The sequence below is a fragment of the Cyrtonyx montezumae genome, unplaced genomic scaffold (genome assembly GCF_038088225.1).
Source record: "Cyrtonyx montezumae isolate F1298 unplaced genomic scaffold, pur_monq_1.0 scaffold_10, whole genome shotgun sequence".
NCBI lineage: Eukaryota > Metazoa > Chordata > Aves > Galliformes > Odontophoridae > Cyrtonyx > Cyrtonyx montezumae.
This window is the reverse complement of record NW_027071826.1, coordinates 55,194,729-55,222,035: the sequence shown is the minus strand read 5'-3', so window position 1 is coordinate 55,222,035 and position 27,307 is coordinate 55,194,729. Positions and strand designations below refer to the sequence as shown.

General features: G+C 46.2%; 1 protein-coding gene across 4 annotated transcripts in view; it reads left to right on the top strand.

Annotated features, from left to right (window-relative positions):
• Window positions 1–19,101, top strand: part of BDNF (brain derived neurotrophic factor) — a 32,134-nt gene extending 13,033 nt beyond the window's left edge. For 2 of the 4 annotated variants that reach the window (XM_065755416.1, XM_065755417.1), the window contains exon 2: window positions 16,606–19,101. In XM_065755416.1, the coding sequence (XP_065611488.1) occupies window positions 16,627–17,367 (741 nt within the window). In that variant the 5' untranslated portion in view covers window positions 16,606–16,626 and the 3' untranslated portion in view covers window positions 17,368–19,101. Of the gene's footprint in view, window positions 1–889; window positions 1,015–8,846; window positions 8,952–16,605 lie in introns of those variants that run through there. The other 2 variants (XM_065755414.1, XM_065755415.1) reach the window with 2 other exon arrangements.
• Window positions 19,102–27,307: the final 8,206 nt, after the last annotated feature.

Below are 27,307 nucleotides of genomic sequence, written 5' to 3'. Positions count from 1 at the left end.
GTGTGCTCAGGTTTCAAACACCAGGGCTGTTTTACGAGGTCGCCGATCCAATAAAGGCAGGTGTTTCATCGCGCCTGCCTGCCTGGGGGAGGCAATGAGGCGCGCACATTTCTCCCGGCACAAAGGAGCAGGCACGACCCTCGGTCCCGAGGCGTTGATTGCAGCAGGGAAAAGTGCTTGGGTTGTGCGGAAGGGTGAAAGCCCGACCCGGGAAGGAACACGGCACAGGGGACGCTGTCTTTGCCAAGATCGGATGGAGCCACTCAATCAGGGGCTGCCATTGCTGCGCACTTTCCACTATCAATAATGCATTGTGCGGGGGGGGGGGGGGGGGGGGAAGGGAGGAGGAAAGGAAGGGGGGGTTGTGCTTCGGGAGCGCAGCCCTCGTGCGGGGCTGCGGCTGCGGCCCGGTCCGCGCCGTCGGGTGCGGGCGGAGCCGGCCCGGGCCGTGCCCCCGCGCGGGCAGCGAGCCGCCGGTGTAGCGTTACCTGGGCCGCTCATCAATAAGCAATGCCCGCTATTATCTTGATTGCATTCTTAATAGCGGAGGTCAGCGCGGGAGCGATATTTAAATGGATCAGCTCCGGCCTCGCCAGAGTAAACCAACACCCGCTCCCCCCTCACCCCCCCCCCCCCCCAAACCTCGTCCCAGCCCGGCCCCTCCGCGCCCTGCCCGCCGCTCGGGGGGCTCGGGGGCCGGGCCGGGCGGGGCGGGGCGGGGGCGGCGGCGGCGCGGAGCCTTTAAGCGGGGCAGCGCGGGGAGGGCGGCCGCCGCCGCTCCGCTGGCCCAGGCGCCGGGCGGGGGGCGAAGCTCCGCTCCGAGGGAGGCGGCCGCCGCCGCCGCCGCCGCCGCCGTACGGTTGCTCTCCCGCCCCTCATCAAGCTTTGATGAGACACTTGAGCTGCCGCCGCCTGCGTTACCGGGGCGGCGGAAGGCGGCTGGAGGCACCGGGCGCCCGCGAGAGGATGTGACTGCCCGAAGGGGAGCGGCCAGCCTTTGTGTGGACGACGGAGGTACGCGGCGCCCCGCCGGGAAAGTTGCGGGGCTGAGGGGGCACCTGCCGGCCCCTAGCCGCCTCCCAGCGCTGCCCCGACGGCGGCCGGAGCGCGGCGGAGCGTGCGGACCCCGCCGCGGGCGCGGCCGTGGGGCGTCGCGGGGCGCCCTCTGGCGGCGGGCGGGCGGAGCGGGCGGCGGCCCCTCGGGGGGCTCCGAGGAGCGAGTTGGGAGGGGAGCACTTGTTGGACGCGAGCGCCGCTGGAATGCCCGGCACGCCGCCAGCGGCCGCCCTGCGCCGGCAGCGCCGCGTCCTCGCTGTCCGCCCGACGGCAGCGCGCCCCGTCCGCCCGGCCCCGCCCCGCCCCGAGCGCCGGGATCCGCGCTGAGCGGAGCGCTCTCTTCTGCGGGGAGCGCGCTCGGTTCCGAGGTTATTGCTATCGCGGGATCGATAGCCATTACTTATTTATATTTCGAGTAGCGCGGTTCTAATGAGTGCGAGGAACCTATCCCGGCGGTACATATTTTTTTTTTGGAGTCATCTTTAATTCATGGCGGTGTGACCGGCGGGGATGGGCTGCTCGGAGCTCGTCGGGTTGGCTGAGCCCCTCTCCCTCGTTGGCCCCGGGTGCTGCCCCGTTGCCCTGCCTCGCGGCTTGCTCGCCGCACCTGGGAAGAGCCTGGGGCAGCTTCAGCCGCTTGCTGGCTGAGAATTGCTAAGTCCAGAGCTTTTTGCGTGGCTCCGTAGCAGGCGGCGATTTTTCCGCTGTAGTACTACCGCTTAACGTTCAGCTCCATTGAACCTCAGCTGGGGAAGCCCATTTGTAAGCGGCGTGCTGCCTGCTCAGCCCATTGGCGTGCTGGGCTGCCTGGAGCTGCCTGGCGCTCCGGGGCGGTGAAGTCAGGGTAAGCGGGTCAGGAGGAGCGTGGACACCGCATCACAATAATCCCACTGTAATACGGGAGACAGCAGAGGAGAAAGGGAAGCGGCTCTTATCTTGGAGGCTAATCTGGAAAAGTTCCATTTCAAGCAGCGTGCTTCTAAAAGCGAAGGCACGGTGTTGTAGTACTACAGAACACTGGAATACTATGAAGCATATAGTGCACAGATGCAGAGTGTTACAAAATGTGGAAGGATGTAGTGGAAAAGAAGGCTCTGTTCTTTTGCTTTCAAGCTCTGCACGTGGTGACGATGCTGATGTGAAAGCAGCTGCAGTTAAAAGCCCCTGCACTGCCCATAGCACTTCCTGCAACTGTTGCTCTACTGCTGGAGGGAGGGAAGCAGAGCACATTGTATCTCCAGCTCAGTAATAGCTCTGTGCCAGGGAGCGGGTGTAAAAGCAGCTCCCGAGGAGCAGGCTGAGACCATTGCATTGCTTCGTGCGTGAGCCTGCTTCAAGATGAGCCATTCACTCGTGTTTCCTGGGTCTGCCTTTTGGGTTTGTGTAAAAGGCTGAAATGTTGTTATAAGAATGTGGCGTGTGCCTGCACCGGAGATCTTGTGCTAGGCATTGTGTGTGCTGGTGGAGGCTCCACTAGAAGGGGATATGTGCTTTTAATGGGTTAATTAGGAACTTGTCTTGACCCGCTCTCAAGTGTATATTGTGAGCACTTGGTTCCTACTAAGTGGCTAAATTGCTGCTTAATTAGGAAACTCTCGATCATTTCTTAGATCAGTCCATACACTGACATTCCTGCTTAGTACTTAGCTGTGAACACCCTTTAAAAGGAAGCTTTGAAAAGCACTGATGCGAAGCTATTTCTGTGTGTTGCTGAAATGACGTGGTAACGCCACAACCCACTGCCTTCGGTTCCAAGCAGGAAGGTGCCATGCGTAACAGCACCCTTGTTCCCCACAACACACCATCAGGAGGTGGCACAGACACAACTGTTGGTCAGCTCACAGATCCTATTGTTTCCAGTGCCTGTGCATGCTGGTGTTGGCTGTGTGAGTTGTGTGGGGCAGGGATTGCCGTGCCCACCTCCTGCGTGTGCAGCCCTGGCAAGGGCTTCTCAGTGTTCAGCAACAGATCTTGCTAGGCAGCACTGGCAACTCTGTTACGGTGTGTTAGACTTGCATGTTAAATGCTTATGCTACTTGGTTTGGAAACACTAGTGTATACAATAATAGAAGAAAGAAGAGTTTTAACTTGAGAGGTACAAGTGTGTGTCGGTAGGGTAGCCATTGTGTTGTGGGTCAACCTGCTTACAGGTGCAGGCTCTGAGCAGTCACATAAGGAATGCTGTTCTCATGAGCTGTCCATGCAGAACGGGTCCAGTAGTCCCATACCTGAAGCACAGGTGATCTGCAGGGTCAGCATCATATTTTCTGCCCTCCAGCTTTTAGGGCCTATTATCGGTTGACCATAGCTCAGTAGGATTCAGCTGCTGCGCTCAACTGCAACCATCAACAACGAGTCAGAGCAGGTCTGGAGTACTGAAGATCCTACAGATACCATGTAATAGCTGTCTTAGAAAAGCCAACCTCATCTCACCCAGTTTTTACCGTTTATAACTTGGGAGCAGGCTGGGATGATACTGATGAGAAGTGACTGCAATCCTGTGGTAACCCTGGTACTAATGGTAGCAGAAGGTCCCATTCCGGCTTAATTTAGGCATCACAACTGGATACAGCTGTCTGAAGATGAGTGCCGTGGACAACTTGAGAAAGCAAAAGGGAAGCTTCATTTAGTGAATTTCCATGCCCCAGTGACAGCTGCCATAAGGCTGCAGCAGTGGTATGCTTTTCTCAGTAAGAGTCTCGTATCTTTCAGAGAAGTCAGTTTGAAACCAGTTAATTAGGACAGTTATTTCTGTCCGTGGCATTTGTATAGAACAGAAGGCATGATTGTTCTTATGTTTGTTTCCCTGAGTCCTTTGATCGACTAGAAGCTCTTGCTGCTTTACGCTATAAATTACCTCAATACTTTGGCAGTTCATTTCTTTTCTTGTGCACTTGGTTAGGAAAACGCAGAAATCCTTGTGACTCAGCTTCAGACTACTATAAATTATGAAGAAATGGGGGAGGGGGGTCACATTGCAAATTAGGAAAGGCAATTCTAGGAGGATGGGAGGAATACTGGTTGCTAAATTTGAGATAAGCATCTCTTGGTATCTTAAAACCTGAGCAGCTACCGCCACCTAGAGATCCGTGGCGCAACGCGCTGCTGTGGCCGGCCCTTCCTCTGTGCCTGGGCAGTCGCAATTAGCCAGGCTGCTAATAATCCCAGTCGTTAGGGTACATATGGGGGGGGTACCTTAGGCGCTGCCCTAACACTGTGACTATTGTGGTGCCTGGGGGTTTTGGGGTAGCTAATCATCTTTATGCATCTTCCTTGCCTGGTTTAAATATGTCAACCGGAAGGATCACGTTCAGAAAATCATTTGCTGACTGAACTTGAGGCTGCACTTATAGGACTATTTGCAAGTCAAATTTTCCCTTAGTTCCTGCAGGTGCCTGAGAGACCTGACAGCCATCCATGTTTTATTTCTGGCCTTCACTGCTGTGGGTGTAGTTCTCCAGTTTTTGAGGTCGCAGCTTCCTGTTTGTATGTTTTGTAGAAGAGTTTTAGACAACAGCAGACTGCATTTGGGAGAGCAGAATATGCGTTGTTCTGCACTCAGTTTCCCAGGAGCTGGTTGTAAGGACAGTCAACATGCCTTTTATAGTCAATAAATTTATAATCTTGTGTGCAGTTACTTCTGGGCTCTTAAAATAATTGTGGACTTACAGCATTCAAAATGCCCAGCGGAATTAGAAAGCCAACACAAGCGAGCCTTAGTGGGAGCTGAGAACTTTCAATTCACAGAACTTAGGAAGTAGAAACCCTCAGTTACTCACACATACTGCCTATCTTTCTGGGTGGTACTTCTGGTAGTTTCTTCAAATACTTTATAAGTCTGCTGGTGTAAAGTAGATCGTAGTGTCTTCCATGTAGGAACTGAGTTGTCCATTGGGAAATTGAGGAGCTGTGGCACGGGAGCTTTTGCCATTCAAGGAGATGACTGCAGACTGCTCATGCAGCCTCGTATGTTACAGGGAGAGAGCTTCTGTACCAAACTCTTATCACGTGAAAAAGTACTCTCTGTTCACCTGGAGTTTGGCGTCCAACCTGTGCTGCCCTTCTGTAGGCACTGGGCTATAAGTAGGCTTGTAGGCACTTATATACGTGTAGTATGGCAAGAAGGTTCTGGCAAATGCTTGAGAAACTCAGCAAAGTGCTGTTGTATGCTCCTTATTAACTCAGCATGTGAAAGACTCCAAGCATGTTGCTGCAGTTAAGGCTGTAATAATAAGAAGAGGACTGAAGTCTTTTTTTTTCTGCTTTTTGCTGAATCCTGTGTCTTATAAAAGAGTTGAACATAATCTTCTGCCAACTCTAGCACATGTTATGCCTTATCTAACGTGATCAAAACACTGCTTTCTTTAAACATAACAGCTCCTGGAGAAATGCAGGCTTTTTCCTAGATCAAGGAATTAAAGGTTATGATCTCTGGATTCCTTAGCCTGTTATGCCATTTACTTTCTAAGCTTGGTGCAACATTTAATATCCATATGGTTTAGTTTACCTTTCTTTACTCTGGACATGGTTCTCTCAGTGTGTTCAGTACTTGGTAGACTGAAGCAGAAAGAAACTGAATCTAAACTTGATTCAAGGCCTGGATTAATAAGGAAACCAGCCTCCCCTTCATCATTGCTGCCACCGCACTTCAGAATTGTATGGGCACTGCTGGGATGAGTGATGTGACTGAGTTTTGTGGTATTTCTAGATCATTGTGCCTGCTGGCTGCCTGCATTAAGACTTGGATCTTCACTTGCTATTTACATTCCTTTTGAGCTGATAATCCAGTTTGACTGAGCTGTAAATGTCAGGAGAGAAATGCTGTTTGATAGAATCCGTACCAAAAACCAACGCAAGACCAAGGGGGAAGCCAGGCCCATAAGGAGGTTAAGCTGGCAGGGTTGACTTAACCAGAACCTTTGCCAGGAAAGTGTGAAGGGGCAAGTCTGCTGCTGAACATCACCAATGCCTTTTATCTTTATAATGGACTGAACCAAAACGAGATATAAACACTACTAAGGTTCTCCATTTCTGCTTTTGGAGATATAAGCGTAATGGTTTATGTCAATGTCATGATTTTATATATATATTTGGTACCTAATGTCCTGTAGACTGGTAAGAAAGGCTGCTTTTATTGGGAGGTAGAGGAAGGCTGTTAAATGTCTCATTACAGCAGCAGGGTATCAGTGTGGTGCATACAAATTGTCGCCAATGAAATGATGCAAAGGCAAAGAAGCACCTGCTTATCTTTATCTCTACTCACAGAAATACAAATTTGATGTAACGATTAGCATGAAGTCTGAAAAGGAGCTTTCCCCTTATGAGCTGATGATTGGCATCTGAATTTAAAAGCCAGCTTCCTTGGAAGACTCATTTCGAGTCCTGTTCTCTTTTTACTCAGTATTAATGATTAATTTCTGCTGCCCCCTGTGCAACCCTTCTCTGCAGTTTTAACTGCAAATGTAGCAGTAACGATGAGCAAGGCTGTCTGAAAAGGCTATGTCAGTCAATTTCATGTACCTCCGGTAAAAAAACAAACCAACAGAAGTAGGAGCTAGGAAGAAAATGCTTACAGGTCATTGCCTACAAAGAGATCTACCTCCAAGTCTGACAAGCCTGGGTGGGGCATCCTGAGTTCTGTAATCCTGTGGCATGATCTCATGTCAGCTGGTTCTTCATCAGAATTGTTCAATGTAAGTGTTTTCTTCGTTTGCTGTGGCTCCCGTAACTGTTAGGGAAATTTTGAAATCCTGTGTCTGGAAATAACACAGATCATTTCCCCAGGCTTTGGCTAATGAAAGGCCAGCTATGCAACAACAGCTAGGGAACACCATCAATAACGTTGATGTCTACTCTAAATTAAACACTCTGGAGCAACTCTTCAGTTGCAAAGCATCACCAGACCTGTTAGTATTCAGGTTGTGTTCAATGGAAAATGACTGAGGGAGAATTGCCGGTGCTCTGCATATCTTGCCTTGTTCAGGCATACTTTGAAACGTGACCTGGAGGTTTGACTAGGGCCGTCCCAAGCTTTTGGTGTTTTCTACCAAGAAGATGCATTTGTGGAGGTGATGTTTTGATTTTTTTTTTTATTGTGATGAGTCTGCTATACTTGCTTCACCCCCTGTACAGCAGGCCTGTGTGTGCGTTATGAGTAGGCATGGCTTTGCTCACTGCTATTTTAGCCAAGTTAAGGCTGACCTTTCGATCTTGGCAAGCTGCCTGTTTTGCGTTTGTAGGGCTGGTCAATACCTACTTCTTCATGGGAATAGGTATTTCCTGAGTTTCATAGCAAACCTCTGGCTAAAAGCCACTTCTGGATGAGACAGGAAGTTGTGATGTGTTTCAAATCAAACCTCTTAGAGGTTCTAGCGAGGAATAATATTTTTGCGTTAACAGGAACAGTTCTACCTATTCTTGTTGTTTGTTACGTGATGGTTGAGCCCACAAATTAGAAGCATGAGGCTCAAAGCTAAAGAATGAAAGAAGAAACAAAAAGCCATATGGCGATGGCAGGAGGTCTCACCACCCCACCTTAGGCTCGTGACAACATGCCCTACATTTAACCTACGGTCAGGAACTAATTAACAACACAGATGGAAGTGAGCTAGCATATGTATTCAAAATAATACCCTAAGGTTTTAATCAGCTGCCCTGCCTCTTTCTGGGTTAGATATGGAAGTTACTGTAGAGAGATTTGCAAAATATGTGAGTGATGCATATGGTTAAGGTAGCTCAGTAGGGGCTGAAGCAAGGGATTGGGAGCAGGAGCTCATATGTTCTCTGGTTCGCCGGTGATTTGCAGTGCAACCTCAGGAAAGTTGTTTCAGTGTTGTCATGTGCTTCAGCCTACCTAGTAGGAAAATGGGCTTTCTGATATGGTTTCTCCTCACCTAAGTGTGCTGAGATTCTGTGTTTGCGAAGCACTTTGGAAGCTTTGACAGTTTGTTTCATAAGAAATGGTACACGACCAGAGGCTCAGTGTGTAAGTACCAGGTCTCTCTGTCAGCGTTTGTGATCTTTTTCACCCCCTCTAGATCTACTTATGATAAAGACATTTTGTTTTGGGTCGGGTAGTAGTTTTGAAAATCTTCAACGTTATGTGGAGGTTTGGGAGACAGAGAACAACTGGCTGCTTTCTATGGAGTAATAGAGTAATTTTGTGTTTTTCTAACTTTCTCTTTCCTCCCCGTACTCCCTCCTATTTGAAACGAGGCTCTCCTTCCCTGCAGGGCAGTGGGATCTGCTTATGTGAAGGGACAGGTATTGAAGTTTTTATAGAGGAATGTCTAATTACTGAAATCCCATCTATGAACCTTCATTTTGGAGCTTAAGGGCTCTCAGCAAGGACTGTACACTGGCAGCGGAGGTGCTTTGTTCTGTTGGGGGTGTGAGTATCTGAAACAAAACACCCGAATGTGGAGTGGAGGGAAGTTGGATTGTGTTGGCCTGGGTTTTGCATACTTTTGTTTATAGGCATGTCTGGGCTATTTGTGTGCTTATGATGGTGGGGGAAGGGGGAAGCTAGTCTGTGCACCTAGGGAACTTTTTTTCTTCCTCTTTAAAGTGTAATTAATCCTAAATATGCACATATCCTTGGGGAGTAAGGAGCGTGGGGAAGCTGTTCTGCTGAAACCTGTCGCGCGTTGTTCTGATACAGAAATTAGCTGTAGTTTAGGTGTTGGCCCCATCTGATTTTATGACCATGTAAATACTGGGCCAGCTTCCCAGCTGGTACAAATCTATGAATAGAGTGCTGTGGATTTATACCAGGCAGTGACTGTGTGTGCCAGAATTAGGTCCGCTGGAATATGTACTGCTTGAGTGAGCCTCAGCACTTCTAGTGGAAGTAACTGCCACCAATCTAATGACTGGAATGAGAAGTCATCGGTCAGGTAAGTTTCATTTTTATTCAGGGGGATGGGACAACCCAGTGCCCACATGTTGTGTTCACACAAGTCGCAGTGTAATATTCCTGTGGGCAAGGGATTACACCATTATACAACAGTGAAAAGGAAAGGTGGGTGGTTGCCAAAACCTGCATCCTTGCAGGAGGAATTACTTCTCTTTTTCCTGGTGTTCCAGTAGATGTTTGGATCTGGAGCAGTGCAGCTACTGAACTTTGTTTTCCAGTGTTCGCATCTTCATCAGATACGCTTCTTCACTGCCCCCCTCCTCCCCCCCCTGGGTAATTCCAAACTCTTTTCCTCTGCGGATTTCAAAGTGGGAACAACAGTGCAGTGTTGTAAATACACAAGTGGAGAAGCCCATGCTGGTCTCTTCTGGCTTGACAGCTGCTGCTGAGCCACAAAGGCTTGCCCAGCTAGGGGTGGAGGGGAAGGCTTATTTCAGTGGTCTCAGCAGTGTGTTTGCCAGTTCAAGTGCAGGACTGTGGAAGTAGTGTTGTCTGTGAAACTTGTATCCTTCTGAATCCAGTAGAAACTGGCCCCCGAATTTTTCAAGCTGGTTAGGGACAGAGATTATTACAGTGATTGCAGAAGTCTTGTTTCAACATGAAACCACATAGAGGGGGGGGGGGGGAAGCGAGGCTGAAAACTACAATGCTTTGAAATCTGTGATGTGTTGCATTGTCATAATAAAGTATCAGCAGTGAAGACAGCTGTCACTGCCAAAGGGTTTTCAGTAGTTACGCTTATGCATTAACTTCACAGTGCATTGCTATCTCCAAAAGTCATTAAGTTCTTGCAGCAGGATGTGTGCAGGGCTGGCTGCCTGGTGACACGGGTTAGATTGCTAACCCATCCAATGGTATTTACATAAAATGACGGTAGTTAAGTAGAAGCTCTCCATTATTCCATTAAGGTATGTTGAGGTAGCTTTGTGAACTTACAGATTTTTTCCTCGTGGTCTGGTAGTTCCTGTGTAGCTTTGGATTCTAATATTTCTAGAAGGTGCTCTAGTACCTTATATCCCTTGTCCGTGTATGGAAAGTGTTTCCACAGAGATGCTGTGCTAACAACTGGATTGAGCATGTGTTGAGAAGAGTCTGCACATGAGGGCAGGCAGCCAAAAGATGACTGATAACACTACTGGCGGAGCAGGCATATTGTTAATACCTGTCAGGAGTCTGACAACAGGCATTTCCAGTTTCTGGTTCATGCACATCACAGTGCTGATCAGCTTCGTTTCAGGGACTGTCTATGGCTATAAGCAAGGTATTCCCTTACAGCAATGCCACACACAGTCAGGGATTCAGCCAAGGTAAGTATCTTGCAAGAAAAGTGGGTATGGCCCTTATTGTAGAGGAGACACTGTCTGCCCCAACCGTGAGCAATTGTCTGATGCTTTAATGTCCTTAACCACTGCTCTTCCTTGGTTAAGCTTCTCTCACATTCACATTGAGTGCATGATGTTCTATAGGTCCTAGGAAACTTGCCACTCACAGCAGAGCCGATGGGTGCGTGGGATGCTCTACATGCTGTTCATTAGTTTATAGGCGCTTGTAAGATGCGAGCCTAACTGGTACAGCAGCTTCTGGGTTGTTGGAGGGCTGCTGGACACATGTCACAGTACGAAGGATCCAACTCACGCTAGTTTGCATGCGACGTGCTCCGTTCTGTTCCTGCTTTCAAATGCCAATTATCCTCGACTTCAGTGGGAGCTTCATGCGTGTACTTGGCAGAGCAGCATTGTCCTGTGACGATTCAGCACGGTGTCGTGTACCGAAGAGCCATAGTGAAATGGAAGGCAAGCCTCAGAGGCTGCACCAAGGTCTGAGACTCTGCCCTAATGTTCTTCCACACGCAGGTAGGGTTGGCGTTATATTAAGCTCTAGTGGCAATTGGAGTGAATGGTTTTTGGAGAACTGTAATTTATTTGCTTTCGTGGAGGAGCTAGATAGCATCTTGGCAAGGAGTAATAATTTCATTGAATGGTTTTGTGGTTGGCTTGCTGTTTTGTGTGGGTTTAGGTTTTTTATTATGATAATGTCTTCTCTAGGTGAACTTAAAGTTCACTTAAGTCACGTAATGCCAGTTCTGAATGAACGTAGAAATGGCACAGATGTATCACAACAGATAATATGAAACAGTCTGATTTCAGGCTTACAGAGAAGCATGAGTTCTCAACCTGGAATTTGCTAATGCTAAGGTCTCAGACTTGGAAGTCTAGTCTCTGCAGTCTGGTGTTTCTGGCATGGCAGTAGGAGTATGAATGGCGTGTTACTCTACCCGTGCTGCTCTCAGTGAGCATAAACCTGCTGGTAGCTGGTATTTGAAGAGGGCTTTCCCTGTGCAAATCCACGTGGCATACGCACAGTGCCCTTTTGGTGCTGAGTTTGCAAACAAATGATGATTGCTAACCCGTGTGCAGTTGGGGTGCCCTTTGTGTGGGATGCTTTACACACAGCTGCAAAAGCAGTATGTGTACCATGGGCTCTACCAGCAATTCCCATTGTACAAGTGTAAAAATAGTGCACATCTGTTCTCTTCTATGGGTGTTGTCTCTCTGAAAGCTCTGATACCATCTGTGAGCCTGGCCTGCTAATTCCTTAGCTTGCACATACTGCCAAAACTTATCATGCCTGTTTCCTGGTATGGGCAGCTTGGGCCCAAGATCTGGCCGACAGAAATCCTGCTGGGAACTCCTTCAGGCCTGTACTTTGCCAAGTGAACTACAGGCACACTTGTAACGAAGAGCCTGGCCAGTATGCTCATGTAAGAGCAACTGAATTCCTTCTCACGAGTGGTGAAGCAAGTGTGCCCTTTGCATTGCTGTTTGAGCACCCAGAAAGGTATGAGGAATGTTTGTAGGAAACTGATGTATAACTCTAAAAAAGATCAGGGGTGTAATGTTGTGGCATTACTTCCTGCATTATTTTACTTGGTTCTTTCCCATCTCTGGTTGATGGGACAAGTTGTGTTGGGTTGGTTTTGGTTTGTGAGGAGGGGAAAAAGTGTTTAAGTTGCTGCTTCTTGTCAGGAAGAAAGAACATGAAGAATACAGATCGGGCGAGGGTGTGCCTGTGTGTGTATGTATACATGAGGGGTGTGTGTGTGGGGGGGGGCTGCTTTATTTTCAGTAATAAAAATTATGTAGTTGGCATGAATAGCCGTGAGGATATAACCATAGTGCGTCAGACAGCCAGTTATGCATGTATTAAAGGTTAATGCTGTTTGTTCTCAGTACATTAAGTCTTTGTAAAACATGTGCTGACATGCATCCCACTTGGGTATCTGTTCACACACTCCAGTGATGATGCATAGAGCAGGAGCTCATGCCTGTGCCATTCAGTAGTATTTAGTAAACTGAACGTCTGTGTAAAGGTCTTAGAAAATGGCAAGGCAGAAAATGAACATCTTTTTGCTGCTGATTTTACCTTCCACTGCACGCTCCTTTTCTGGAGATGAAAGCACTCAAAGTCTATTCACTACTGAAAGTTATTTCAACTTTTGTGGCACGCATATCTGGATGTAGAAAGGCAAGTTCACGTTTGCAGTTGTTCCTCAGGTCTCTCTGCTGGAAACAGAACCTGTTAAGCAGTTAGATTTCTGCTGAAAATAACTGAAAATAATGAAATGAAACAATTAGCTGGTGAGTTCTCATTAAATGCAAAATGCCTAAGTAAATCGTGCAGATAAGTAATTGACTGCATATGTAAACTAGCTGTAGGTAATTGACATGACCTTCATTTAACAAGCCTCCTTCCCATTAGTGGAGACGGCTGCTGCAATTATGTGCCTTTATTCTAGCTGTAATTGTATGGACTTTATTGAAGTACAAACTAGGTCATGTCTTCCTGAGATCTGGTCCATGGTGGGTGACCTGTTTTCACTGCTTAAGCTTTGCTGTGCTGCATTAGAGGAGGAAGGATGCTCTGGCAGCCATAAGAATGGATGACATTTAGGAAGCTGGTCTTGAGTGCTGTTTCTGACAGAGACATCTTAGGTGACCCAAGGAAGTACAGAGTCTCAAGGTGGCTAGCATACACCTATCTAAATAGGTGCTCAGCATGCTGGGAAAATGAGGAAATACCGATTTGTCCCATGTTCCTGCCCCTTTCTACTTCCACACAGGTGATGTGGTGACTGCCTTGTGATTGGAACAGTGTGTGTAATCTGTCAGTGCTCAGAGCCTTTAAGGCACCTATTGTAACAAGACAGCCATTGTCTTCAATCTTAGCAATAAAGAAAAGGTTTGGTAGTTGGGGAGTCAAAGAAAAAGGACTGGAAGGTGCTGTCCAGTTTGTTTCCAGTGATGCACTGGAAGTACAGGATTAATCCTGCTCACTAAATTAGAGCTGAAATCATGCACACCCGTGAGTCTGTTCGTAAGTAGCTCAAAGGCTGCTTCTACCCACAAAATGAGAGTTGTCTTTGTCTGTTACGGCATCTTAAACTAGTGGATTCTGAGCAACTTCTACACGAGGTTATGACCTTTAGAATGAAGAGGCTTCCAAGAAGTTTAATTATTATTTCACTCAGTGTCATTTATTTGGAAAACTTGAGGACCATGTGTATTATTCTAGTCTTTGTGAAGATGGGTGAGGATCTTCTCACATCCTTCTTACGCTGTTCAGCTCAGTCTGCATCTCTCATACAAAGATGTTTCTCTGTTTGTTTGCTAGTGATAATCTGCATGTCTGCACTGCTGCATCTTACTTTGACTTACTTTTCTATTGACTTAAATGGGAGGGAAAGGTGTGGCTTTTAAGGGAGGTCACATTTTCTTGTGAACAATGGCTGTCATAAAGTTGTTAGCTTTCAGACTAGTTGTGCTTCTTCATAGTACCTAACATAGTGACAGTTGGATGTCATCAGATGGGATGAAGTTGATCAAGCTTGACAGCAGTTTCCCTCCTAAATGGAGGGCAAAACCGATTAAGGGAGGATTAATTTAATGTCAGATATAAAGTGCTGCTAGATCTGGTGACCAGCCAGCGATTTGAAGGATGCTGAGCCTCCTGGTGAAGCTTTTCTGCACCTCTCTGCTTTTCATTTGTTGTCTTCCTTCAAGTTTTCCACTCAGGTGAAGTTCCACTATTGTTGTCACTTTGGATCTTATCAAGGTCATTGTGATCATAAATAAACAGTTAAATGTTAACAGGGAAGGATGTGTCCTCTTCCAGGAATCACTGTACCCTTTGGCCTAACTTAGCAAATAGTCAGCATCTAGCAGGCAAACTTAACTGATGCATACAAGCTCCTGCTTCTTCTGTGCTCGCCTTGGTCCCTCCTGTGCTGTGTCCTGTAGCTGTTGTGTTGGAGGGCTGTCTGGGTCCTATGTGCTCTGACAGAATCTGTCTTCTGCAGTCCAGATACTGGCTGAGAACTTTGGGCACTGCTCTAATAAAAATATTGACAACTTGATTAGGAGCCAGCTGATCTGTGTTATGTTCAGCACTCTGGTGGTCAGAGGATGCAATACGGGTTGTGGAGTTGTTTTTTAATTTTCCTTTTATAAGAAAGAATGATGGGAATTCTCAGAGAAGGGAAAGTATGATTCCTGTTCCCACTGGCTCTGTCCTTTTATGCTAGCTAAGCCACTCCGTCTCCCTCCTGTCATGTCTCTCCACATTTGACCAAGGAAGACTGATAGCCTTTTTCCTTCTGTGGTAAATCATCCCTAGTGTCTGTTTCTTCCCTTCGAGGAAGAAATCTGATATTGCTCCCTGTAAAATGTGTTTTTAAAATCCTGGGATGAAAAATATGTGAAATATTAATGTTCTGCATGGTTAGAGCAAACACTATGTTCCTGTGAGTCACAGATGCCAGGTTTGTTTAATCTTAATAAATCTATGTCACAATAGCACTTTTAAACAGGAAGAGAGATGGAGGCAAGAAAGTGAAGTTGTGCTGGGGTGGAGGTGATTCTTAGCCAGAATCTGGCTTAGTAGCTGAGGGGAGGGCGTGGGCACAAAAAATGTGTTGGTTTTTTCATTCCCCTCACCCCGCAACAGTCATTAAGGAGACTTGGAGACCCACATGTCAGGCCCTGCCTTCCCAGTACGTATTTCTTTTTCTCTGTGTGTTTTATGATGGATTGTCTTTCCATGTTGGAGTCTTAGGAGTACAAGTTTCCCATAGCATATTTGCAGGAGATGAAGTAAGGCTTTTTACATTGCACCCTGTTGGCAAACAGAAATAGCGTTTACTCCAGTGAGTGCTGCCAAGTATGAGGTACTTCCGAGTGAACTTCAAAAGCCATGAAACGAGCGTTAGCTGCCACTTCAAAAATGTGAACAATGCCGTTGCTTTCTAGCAAGCAGAACTGGTGAGAGCGTGGATCAGAAGGAGGAAAAAATAACAACTGGACATGATAGATGTTGTAGTAGCACTTGGGATCAGACCAAGTATAGCCCTGTGTCACAGCAGGATTTGGGGGGGCTCTCGATGTAATAGCACTGTAAGTGCGTACTCTGTTCTTCAGGAGGAAACTATTTCTACCCTGAGAAACATATGGAGGCTTAGGAAGACACGTGAGTAGCTGCAGTTGTGCAAGCCCAAACTGGAGTGCTGGTAGGAATGAGGTTTTGCTAATCCCAAAGCTGATGAGGAGTTTTCTTCCTGATGCTGTGAGCTGGTGCTGTGCCTGTGTGCTCAGTGAGGAAGGAGCCAAGCCAACTGATAAGCCCCAGAGCATGGCCTGTAACTTGTTCCAGAACTGGAGGCAGAATGTGAGAGAAGCAAAATGAGCTGCTCTTAGTTTAAATATGGCAGTGTGGTGCAGGCTGGCTGTGCTGTTGGTTTTCATGCAGAGCCCTGGGCCAAAATAGGTGCTTTGCCCACTTGAGAATAGCTGGTGTGGGGCTCTGAGGAAACAGCGCAGGGGTTCTAGTACTGTCACTTCAATATAGCTCTTTGTCAGCACTGTAATCCACTAAGCCCTTCCCGTGGTATTCACGTGATGCAAGCAATCTTTCCAGCTCTGGTTTAGTAGGGTTACAAGCATACAGTCCTGCACCATTTTCTTGTTCTATATTTGTGTACATGCCTTCTACTTTTAGTTGAGGGAATGACCCGGTGAGACCTCAGAGGTATATGGCCTCTTCTTGTGTTTTGAGGATTGCTTTTAAAATACAAATGCAGTCTATCTTGATGATCTTTTATTTCTTGTGGATTTAACTATTTTTGGCATGGAGAGATCTTAAAAAAATAAATAAGAAATCAATTGTTCACCTTTCCACTTGAAATAGAAATCTTGCCGTCCACGCTTGTGAAGCTGCCTTTTAATGCTGAAATGCTGTGTTGCTAAATAGCAGTTCTGCTCTTGTTATTACTTGTAATCATTCAGTAAATGAGGAGTTTGTGTAGTATCTGATCTAATACTTATCCACAGCAAGACATTGGCACATATGAACTGACTCACCATTATCAATGTTGCCCAAGCTTTGGCTTATGGTTTATCTGGAAATTGAAATCAAAGAAACACTTTTATACAAGAGTGTGCTTTACCACTGATGGTGAGTTGCAGCTGCGCACGTGCAGCATATCTCTGCAGCACAAGCGTAATGTCTCATGACAGTTAAGGTGAATTTTGAAAACGTTGTTCCTTTTAAGTTAATTTTCTTTTTGCTCTTGTCTTTAACAGTTCCACCAAGTGAGAAGAGTGATGACCATCCTTTTCCTTACTATGGTTATCTCATACTTCAGTTGCATGAAAGCTGCCCCGATGAAAGAAGCTAGTGTAAGAGGACAAGGCAGCTTGGCTTACCCAGGTCTTCGGACCCACGGGACTCTTGAGAGCCTAAATGGACCCAACGCTGGTTCAAGAGGACTGACGTCGCTGGCGGACACTTTCGAACACGTGATAGAGGAGCTTCTAGATGAGGATCAGGACATCCAGCCCAGCGAGGAAAACAAGGATGCGGACTTGTACACATCCCGAGTCATGCTGAGCAGTCAAGTGCCTTTGGAACCCCCACTGCTCTTTCTGCTTGAGGAGTACAAAAACTACCTGGATGCTGCAAACATGTCCATGAGAGTCCGGCGTCACTCTGACCCAGCTCGCCGTGGGGAACTGAGCGTCTGTGACAGCACGAGCGAGTGGGTAACGGCGGCGGAGAAAAAGACTGCAGTGGACATGTCTGGTGCGACTGTCACAGTCCTCGAAAAAGTCCCGGTACCCAAAGGCCAACTGAAGCAATACTTCTATGAGACCAAATGCAACCCCAAGGGGTACACAAAGGAGGGCTGCAGGGGCATAGACAAGAGGCACTGGAACTCGCAGTGCCGAACTACCCAGTCTTACGTGAGAGCTCTCACCATGGATAACAAAAAGAGAGTTGGCTGGCGGTTTATAAGAATAGACACTTCCTGTGTATGTACATTAACCATTAAAAGGGGAAGATAGTGGGCTCGTGTTGTATAGATTATATTGAGACAAAATTATCTATTTGTATATATACATAACAGGGTAAATTATTCAGTAAAAAAATAATTTTATGGACTGCATGTATAACTGAAGTTTATACAGTACAGTGATTCCACAATCTATTTATTGAACATATCCATGACCTGAAAGGGAACAAAAGTCAAAGTCATTTGCGCACAAATTAAAAACAAACAAAAAAAAAAAGGAAAAAAGGAAAAAAAAAAGAAAAAAGCAAACAAACTAAAAAGTCTGCATTACATTCCTCGATAACGTTGTGGTTTGTCGCCGTTGCCAAGAATTGAAAACAGAAAAAGTTAAAAAAAAAAAATAATTAAAATTGCATGCTGCTTCAATTGTGAATTGATGATAAACTGTCCTCTTTCAGAAAAATAAATTGAACCAAAACATTCCGTTTACATTTTAGACAGTAAGTATCTTTATTCCTGTTAGTATTATATCTGTTTACTGCTTTTAACTTCTGATAGCGTTGGAATTAAAACAATGTCAAGGTGCTGTTGTCATAGTTTTACTGTTTCTCTTATTTTTGAACTTCCATCAGGTTTGGAAAGAAAAGGGAAAAAAATGCATTACTTTATTCTGGATTAAAGACAAATTTGTTTTTTGTATGTTGTGAAGGTGTTTGCAATAGCAGTCCGACTACTACTGACAAAAATAATAAAAAGAGGCAACTGAAAAAGAATGGTGATGTTCCACTTCACATTGTTGAACTTTCAGGCTTAAAGACAGCACTTAGTTAACTGTCTTGTCAACATGCTTTGCTGGGTTATGTTTTATTAGGTTGTTGTCTTTTGAAACTTGCCTTTCTTTATACCATATTTGTTTGTGTTCGGGGTCCCCTCCTGTTTCCTCTCTCAAAGTTGATTGTGCTCTTCAGAGTGTTTTACTTGGCATACAACTGGAGCTTGGCATGTAGAAAATACTCTACACAGTGTTGAGAGCAGTGAGTGATGTAGTAAGACTGTCTGGGTGAAGCCCTGTGTGATGGTGTCAGTAGAATAGGGTCTCAAACCCTCCCTGTGGATCAGAAGGAGGTCATGGCACTGAAGAGCTTGGTCGGTTTGGTAATGAAGTGTTTTGGTTTGACAGAGGCTGTCCAGATTGTAGTTAGCACTGAACTTGGTCCTGTGTATCTTGCAGAGGGAAAGCTGTGCCCTGCATGCTGGTGCATGCAGTACAACCTTATGTTCCAGAGTGTGTCTAGTGGCCCCAGAGCCCTGTGTGATAGTCAGAATGGAGGCAGAAAGAGGCCCTGCCTGCAGCTGGAGGCAATCAACACTTCTGTACATGTCTACCTCTGCTGTCAGCCTTCACGAAACAAAAATTGGCATTACAAGTAAGTGAAGAGCAAGTGCTGGAGTAGTTGGCTCAACATCTGCTTAGATTCTGATGCACTCATTAGACCCTCTGCTACCACTCTAATGATCCAAATAGAAGAATTTCTTAAGAGGCAGCTTGTAAGCTTCAGAGCTGGGCATAGCACTTTAGCTGGCTACAGTGAGTGGAAAGGCAGAAATAGCTCATTAGCAAGCTCACTAAAGATAGATGCTGTGTTTGTAAATCCTCCAGACCAAGTAGCTTGAGCAAAGAGGGAACTGCTGTAAGACGTAACTATTGCAAAATCCATATTGGTCTACCTTTCTGTGGAAATTAGTTAAAAGCTGGACTGGGCAAAGCTAATTTGAAATATCGGCCCCCGTAATGATCTCCTGTGAATAATATATTTAACGCAGAGTTGATAGCACTCATAGTAGAAACACTGTGACAGCTTCTGTGAGCTAGCACAGACACCTTCAAAATAAGCAGTTCCTTCTTAGGGTAAATGGACTTCCCTTTGCTAGGACTGTCCAAGTATAGTCATCCTCGCTGTAAAAAGAACTTCATATTTTGTGTTGGCGGCATGTTTGTTGAACATGTCTTGCTGTGAACAAGAAGAGGACATTACATGTTCTGCTTGAGCTTCAAACCTGAGGCATTCCCAGCTAAAAATCAGACAGTAAGAAAATCTCACTGTAATGTCTTTAAACTTCAGCTGTTCTTTATGTGAACTGGATACTCATGGCAATGGAAAAAGTTATTTTTTCTGTAGCCAGTATACTTATGCTTATTATAATCTATTGCATTTAGTAACCTGAACATTGCTCAGGTGCTGTCGTTCTCAGCGGTGTTCCTAGACTGCTGCAGAGAGATGGTACGGTTGTAACCCAACTCAAAAATAAGTTTTGGAGTCAGTAATGGCTGAGTAATAAATGGATCATCTCAATAAATGGATCAGTCTCACCTAGACTAGGAAAAAAGAGTGGTAGCTAGGACAGAGTGGTAATCTAAGTCAGGAACAAAGTGATTCCCGGGTCAGATAAACTGAATTTCCAGAAGTGTTAGCATATAAACTATGCTAGAAATAAAGTTCCTCATTTCCCAGAGTTAATCATGGGTACACCTTCAACTCAGTCATCTTTACCTGGCATAGGTCACAGCAGTGCTTGCTACAGAGTGAAAATGGTTGGATGGTAGGCCTGAGCAGTGGCAGTGCTATGAGCTCTTTGGATGAGTAATTGAAATGAACAGGGCTTCTCATAGAATAGCTCTATTTCAAGTAATTCAGAAGGGTAACAATCCCTTGTTAATATAAAATGGAAAAGACCCACTTTATCCTGTCTTTGGGAGCAGGGACTACAGCTGATGGTACATTAAAGCACAAACAGGTGGCAAGTGCTTTGCAGTGGCTTTTCCAACAAAGCCACCTGATGGGGTTTCTCCTCACATCCCTTCTGCTGGTGTGCTGTTGAGGGTGAGCTAACCCCATGAAGTACACCCAAAGAACCATACCCTGTAACTGCTCCCAGACTGGGTTCCCATAATACATACATCAACTGATGCTTTTGACAGTTACACAATATGAAACTGGTATTTAAACTGCAGTCCTGTGGCTCTCACTAGCTTGACCCAGTGCAGACATGATGGCAGGCTTGGTTCAGCTAACAGAGTTGGGGGCGGGGGGTTGGTTTTCTTTCGTGTCACTTAATTGAAATCTTGCTGTGGTCTGTTTGTGACAAAGGTATATCATGCATGTCAGCAGGCCTAGTGCTGTGTTAAGTAAAGACTCTTGCAAATGTAAGTTCATGTCTGTGGCCTTGTTCTCTACTATTCACCTTGTGTAACATAAATATTTATTGTATATTTATATAATTTTATGTTTTTTGGGAAAAAAAAACCAAACTGAAATTGGCATTAAAATTTAAAAGCAACCGCGTCATATTGTAAATATAATTAAGCTATATTTAAGTGTACTGATTAATATATGTTTAACTATAGAGTTTTTTATGTTTTTAAATATATTTTCAATATATATATATAAAACTTGGGGTTTTTTGGGGGACCATGTGACTCTTTTCTCTAATTGTAAAACAAACTTGAGTTTTACTATAAAGATGTGTGTTCTTTGTTTTAAAACAATTTTTACTTTATTTTAGCAATAAAATCTCCCTTGGAGGGCAGATAGCCACCTGTTTTCGTAGCTGGACAGTTAGCATTGGGAGGGGAGTGCTGCCAAGAATTTGCTTTCCATAAAAACTCAAGGATGCTCACAAGTGATATATTTCCATATATTTCTAACCCATAGGTCCTCATGAGCCTGAAAATCCATGAACAACTAATAGGAATGGTTTTATTCAGCTGTAAAATAGCGACTATAATGGAAGTGTGTTGGGGCATCACTAATGTTAACAACGAATGGGTGAGGCCCAAGTTCTGTGCCTATAGGCCGGTCGTATGCTTGATTTTGATGTGGTGTCATGTATATTTATATCCACTGCACTGAACTTATTTATGACCCCCACACAGTACTGAGAGTGGAATTCCTTGGAGTTAACATATTGTTAGCGTTTCTAAAAGAATATGCTCTGCTATAGCTGCCAAGCCCTTGTATATTTAATTATCCCATAAGCCTAGAAAAATCAATAAATCTTCGTGATGAATAGAAAACTTCAATATAACTTAAAGGAGAAACAAAAACCAAAACAGCTTCTCTTCAGAAATTTCCCAAGAGATCGGCGCCAGTACAGTCTCCACAAGAACCTAGGAAACAGTGCTTCTGCAGATTATCATTTCTATTAAACACACATGCACGCATGTTCCTTGCCTTACTGTTGTCCTTGCCTAAGCCAACAGAAGCAGTGACAAATAGGCAGACTGCTGCTGGCTGGAATGGTGGAGCCATGTACCTGGAGTCACTGACCCTGGAGGTGTTCCTGAACCGTGGGGATGTGGCACTGAGGGACACGTCAGTGGGTATGGTGGGGTGGGGTTGGGCTAGGAGCTCTATAGAGGACTTTTCCTACCTTCATGACTCCATGATTCTGCACCATCAATACGGCACACGCACCTAAGGAACAGTTGGGCACCCCAAAACCTTTACTTGTACCCAGGAACAGTCTGGGAGAAAAGAAAGAGGTAATTCCATAGCTGTTATCACTTGGAGCAAAACTGATGGCACGTAGTTTGGCTTTTAAATTACCCAGCCAGAGAACAGTGGCAGTGAAAGATTTTTGAACAAGATATTAAGACAATATTCAAGCGCAGCGAGAAGGTGGGGATGTTTATTTCAGTCTGTCCCAGGTGGATCCAATACACTGCTTCCACAGGCCTCCTCTCCTAATGAAGGCATCAATGAGAAGATACCACCTGGCAGGATAGTTGAAACGAGAAGGGGAGGAATGCACTGATTTGAAGTAAAAAGGCACCTGCTACCACTGAAGGTAGTTAAGGAGCGAGGGTTTGATATAAACCAATGTGGTTGATTTAAAAGGTTTTTGGGGTGTTTGGTGGGGCTTTTTTCCTTTATGACTCTGGGAGAGGAAAAACTGGAGATCACCTCTGTAGATCCAACTTTTCCAGGCAATGAAAGAAAGATTTAAATTCAGCTGTGGGAGCTAAAATTCTTCTGGAAATCACATCCTTGCAGCCTCACAGTGCTGGATGGAGGCAGAGAGCACTCAGAGGCAGGTTGATGCTGCTGGTTTTTGCTTTACTGACAAAAAGAAACGTTTGGTAGAGGTGAAGTTTATCAAGTACTAGAATTTAAATGTTAATTCCTATATGTAAACCAGGTGATCTTATGTGCTATATTAATAGGACTAGAGGGAATGGCCTCAAGTTGTGCCAGGGGAGCTTCAGGTTGGACACGAGGAGATAATGCTGTTCTAGGTTCTGTTCAGGCACTGGAATGGGCTGCCCAGGGAGGTGGTGGTGTCACCAACCCTGAAGGCATTCAAACAACGCATAGATGTTGTACAGAGAGTCGTGGTTTAGTGGAAGTATTGGTGATAGGTGGATGGGAGGACTGGATGATCTTAGAGGTCTTTTCCTACCTTAGAGATTTTGTGATTCTATGGGAGTCTTTTGAACTAATCGGGCTCTACATAAGCGCTGAGGGTGCTTGCTGCACTAAATATTCCTTTAACTGGCTTGTACTTTGAGTATTTCAAATTATGCTAATAAGGTCTCCAATTAGATTTTTTTTTCTGACCTTTTAAGTGAAGACCATTCTGCTGGGAAACTCATTTTTGCTCTAACCCCACATGTTCCTTAATAGAAATGTCGCTATTTTTGGACTCCAGTCCTGGGAATTTGTTATTTAAAAACAATGAGTGGTCTATATGGCCATGTTTGTGTAACAAAAATAGTGCTGCCACCTTAGCCTTTTGGGTTTAGGAAACAGCCCCGTGAGGCTATGCTGCTTTCAGTTTTATGTTCTGTTTTCAGTGGGATACACATAATTCATGTACAAACTGGTACAGCCCTGATAAAACCACCTCCTGCTTTCTTTCCCAGAGCAGCTAGGCAAACACTCAGAAAGGACTGAGAAGAGAAGCATTTCTCCTAAATGTTTATCATCTGCAGCTTCCCAAGGAGCTGCCAGCCTTCCTGTGTGTCAAAGCCCTGGTGCCAGCCAGCTGGTGCAGCAGAGGGCACAGGCAGATGGGCACTGCCAACATGTCCATAAACCACCAGGTCAGTGCCCACAGCTAGCGGTGGCAGCATGGTTTTGGTGTGCACCTCCTCCAAATTAAAGCAGATTCCAGGCATAGCTCTGCATGTCCTTACGGCTTTTAATTGTTGCCTGCGTGGTGAGTCTAGGAAATAATGAGGGTAGAGTAGTGCAAACAACTGCTGTACAAGCTAGTCAGCCCTGCCTGCCACTGGAAAATAATCCAGTGCATGGGTTGACAACTTAAAGCCTTGCTTGAACTTTCAGGGCAGGAAGCTGGTTCAAGGAGGTGATAAAATAGAATTTCTGGAGCAAGAAATTCTTTATGGGTCTGCAAGCCACAGCCACATCACAAATCCACTTTGAGGACCGCAGCCTTCTCGGTTACGTGTGTCCTAACACAGCTGATATCTGTGGTTTCTAAGAACTGGTGCAACGCCCCAAACAAAGGACGTGTCAGGCATTACACATGGCTATAACTGCAGTGCATTGCGCTGGTGTATAATTTACAGTTGGGTGCAAGGCTGCCAACGTGGCCACCTACACAACAATGTGTTGGAATGCTTCACAACAAAGCTGCAAGCCTAGATATCTCTGAATCTTTTTCAACCATTAAGATTGGAAAAGACCACTAAGATCATCTAGTTCAACTGTCAGTCCACTGTCACCATGCCCACTAACTGGTCGCTTGGTGTCACGTTAATTCAACAATTCAATTACAAGTTTGTCAGACACAGAATCTATCTCTGGCTCTGCCAAGGGCCAGGTCTGCTGAACTGAGGAGCTTGAGGACTTGATAAAGCAGTACGGAATGGACCGAACAGCTGCTGTTCTGCACTGCATTGGTTTGGGCTTGGTAGGCCCTGAGGTGAGGCCAGAGAAGCTCTGGCTGCTGCTGGAGTGCAGGAAGGAGAAGTGGTCTCCCTTGCTCTGGGCTCCTTAGAAACATGTCTGGCAGCACTGCCCACCAGGGCAAGGGCTGCTCCATTGCCTGTGCAGCTGTAGCTGAGACATGGAGCCTGGCCTGGCCTGAGGGCTGCTGGCACCCCGGGGTACCAGTGAGGCCCTTTGCCAGCTCCTCATGGGACCACGTGTGGCTCTTACGCCTCCTGGGTCGGCCCTTGCACTCCCACACGGAGCAAGTTTGACTTTCTGGTAAATTAAAGCCAGCCCAGCAGTCTGGTTTGGATTTACATGAACGTACTTGAAATGCAGCTCGCCTCATGGATCCCGCAGGGATAAGAAACCCGCGGTGCCTTGGTTTTGCCGCAGACTTGACACACGGCCCTGGGGCGTGTTGGAGCTTCCTGACTCCACTTTCCCGTTCATTTTTTCTGGGTTTTGTGCTGCTTGCTGGTCACTCCTACAGCAGCTGAGGTGGGCGGCATGCAACGCCGTAAACCATTTTGAGGTTCTACAGATCTCGGTGCGTCACCCAACGCTCTGTCCGGTACTGACAAATATTCGTTCCTTGATATTAGAATATCAGCGTTACAAACACGCTGTGCTATAAATGGAACCATACGTTAAGGAGGCAAACCAAAAAGGACAGGCTGTGTGAGTCACTGGCACGGATGCACGCTGTATTGGTTGTCAATGCAAATGTTGGCTTTGTAGGCTGATTTTATTTACCCGAATACACGCACCGTGCCCAAACTGGGAATACTCCCACCCACAGGGTATTTAAAGGATGTTCAGAATAACTCCCCTCCTGCAAAACTAGAACTCTGTCAAAGACTGGAGCATTGAGTGCACTCGAGGACTGAAATGAAGGAAAATGTGGGTGCCAGACGTCAGTTTTGGCCGCGCAAACCAACACTGAGGTGTTTCCTCATGAGGCCCCTCCACCTCACACTCCCTTGCCCAGGGTTGGGCACACGATGCTGTTGTGTAGGGGTTCTGCTCGGCCAGGGCTCAGCTTCTGCCTGGTTTTGCTGCAGATACAGGGGCCAGAGGTAGGAACGCACTCAGGAGGCAGTTTGGAGTGGGTCAGTGGGAGTCCAACACAGAGGCCTTGCTGGAGAGGCCCTAGGGCAGTTGGACGTCATGGCTTTGAGTTTGACACAGGGATTTACACAGGAGCAGCCTCCACTCGGGCTTGTTCATGCTTGTGCAGCGCCTGGAATGGAGGCACCGCGGCGAGGAGCAGATGTCTCCCTGAACAGCTGTTACAACATCTCCTGGGCGCTGTGTGCAAGCTGCCTGTCCCCACCCTCACCCCCACGCTGGGTGCCATCCCCAGTGTGCAGTTATGCAATGGTGTTTGCACCGCTTCTGAAAATCTGAGATATCTACAGAAACTGGGGTGGGGGGGTCGGAGAAGGTGGCTGCTGGTATAGGAGAATTGACATTTCTGGTTCTTTGGGTGCTTGGCAACATGTATTGCTTAAAAACCCAAGGTGGAGTTCCCAATGTGCTGATCTCCTGCTGGCTGGTTTCTTCTAACCTGGCTGTGGGGCTGCTTTGTAGGCTCACTCAGCTGTCCCCCTGCTGAGCACAGCACAATGAGGCATGTGCCCATATCTCTTCCCATTTCTCCCAGCCTGACCTACCTTCAGACCCAGGATGCTCAGCAACTAAAGGCATCAGGGTGGCAAAGTGACACCAGTAACATTGTTCCCTTAAGCCCTGAGCAAACGTTGCTTTCATGAGCTCTATGACCAGATATGAAAACCTTTTTGGAGGGCCCTGATGCATGCAAACAAAGGATCGATATGGCAATCAATTAAAACTGATGGTGGAGGTGTTGTACAGGTGTTATTTATGCTACATCCAGCTGCAAAGTGAAAAACCAAGCCTGTGGGGTTTAGGTGGTGCGTGCTGTAATTGATGGCTCAGTTACAGCGTACCTGAGGCATGACACTGATCTGTTCCATTTTTCTGGAAAGGTCTGTCTCAGTTTCTCATTGATCACCCAAGAATTAATGTCCTGTGTAAGCACTGTGGTACGTGGTAGGGCATTGCTTCAGCCCTAACAATGTTTTCAGGAAAATGAAGAAAAGATGCATGTTTGTTTTTCCTAATGGATTAGTTGGCCTTTTTAAGAGATTATTTTTTTCTGCTTTTCTTATTTAACTGTGTGGTCGTGTGGGATTCACTGCAGTTTCTCATGTTTTTGCCTCCAGCATTTGAGTGGGGTTGCTGGCCCTTCCTAATTGCTGCTGCAAGGTGTTGAGCAAGGAAAGAGGAAAGCCCTGCTCTCATTTTGGCAGATGTCTGCATATTGCCTAGGTTACTGCCAACTGGGAAAGGGAAGAGCTCACAGCTGTGGCATCCTAGGTCTTCCCCAGCCAGATGATGGGCTGTGGAAAGCACAAAATGCAGAGGAAAGCATCAATAAATCACAATGCTCCTCTCTGTTTGAGCAGTTGACCCCCTGCACTCCCAAATTAGTTGTTCCCAGGATACTGCTGTGGGGTTGATTGGGTGAGCTCATGTGGAGCATTGAGAGGTTTGTTCAAGTCTCACTGTGAAGCAGTGACAGAATTGTCTGTGTTCCATTTCTTTTCCAGACTGGCCTATCATCTTTAAATTTTAAATCCCATCTCCCTTTTCCTGTGTCGCAGTAAGAAAATATGGTGGCTGCAAGGGAAGTGCCACAGGCAGTCAGCACTGTCCACAGTCAGGAGTCAGTGAAAGCAATGTGGTCACCTCTGCAGAGTAGGCCAAAGCAACTTTAGCCTCCTGGTGCTCATCACAGGCATGCAGGATCCTTTCCCGCTGCGTTTAGCCCTACTGGAAGTCCCCACTGCCAATGGGATGGGAGCTACCAGCCTGGCAGAGAGAGCAGGGGAACTGGTGGGCCTGGTGCTCTAGAACTTCTGCACCATGGAGGGCCACGTGTTGTAATTCAGGCTGCATGTGGTGCCCTGTGTGTACCCGCTGTGCTGCCTGGGATGCTCTTGCAGTCCT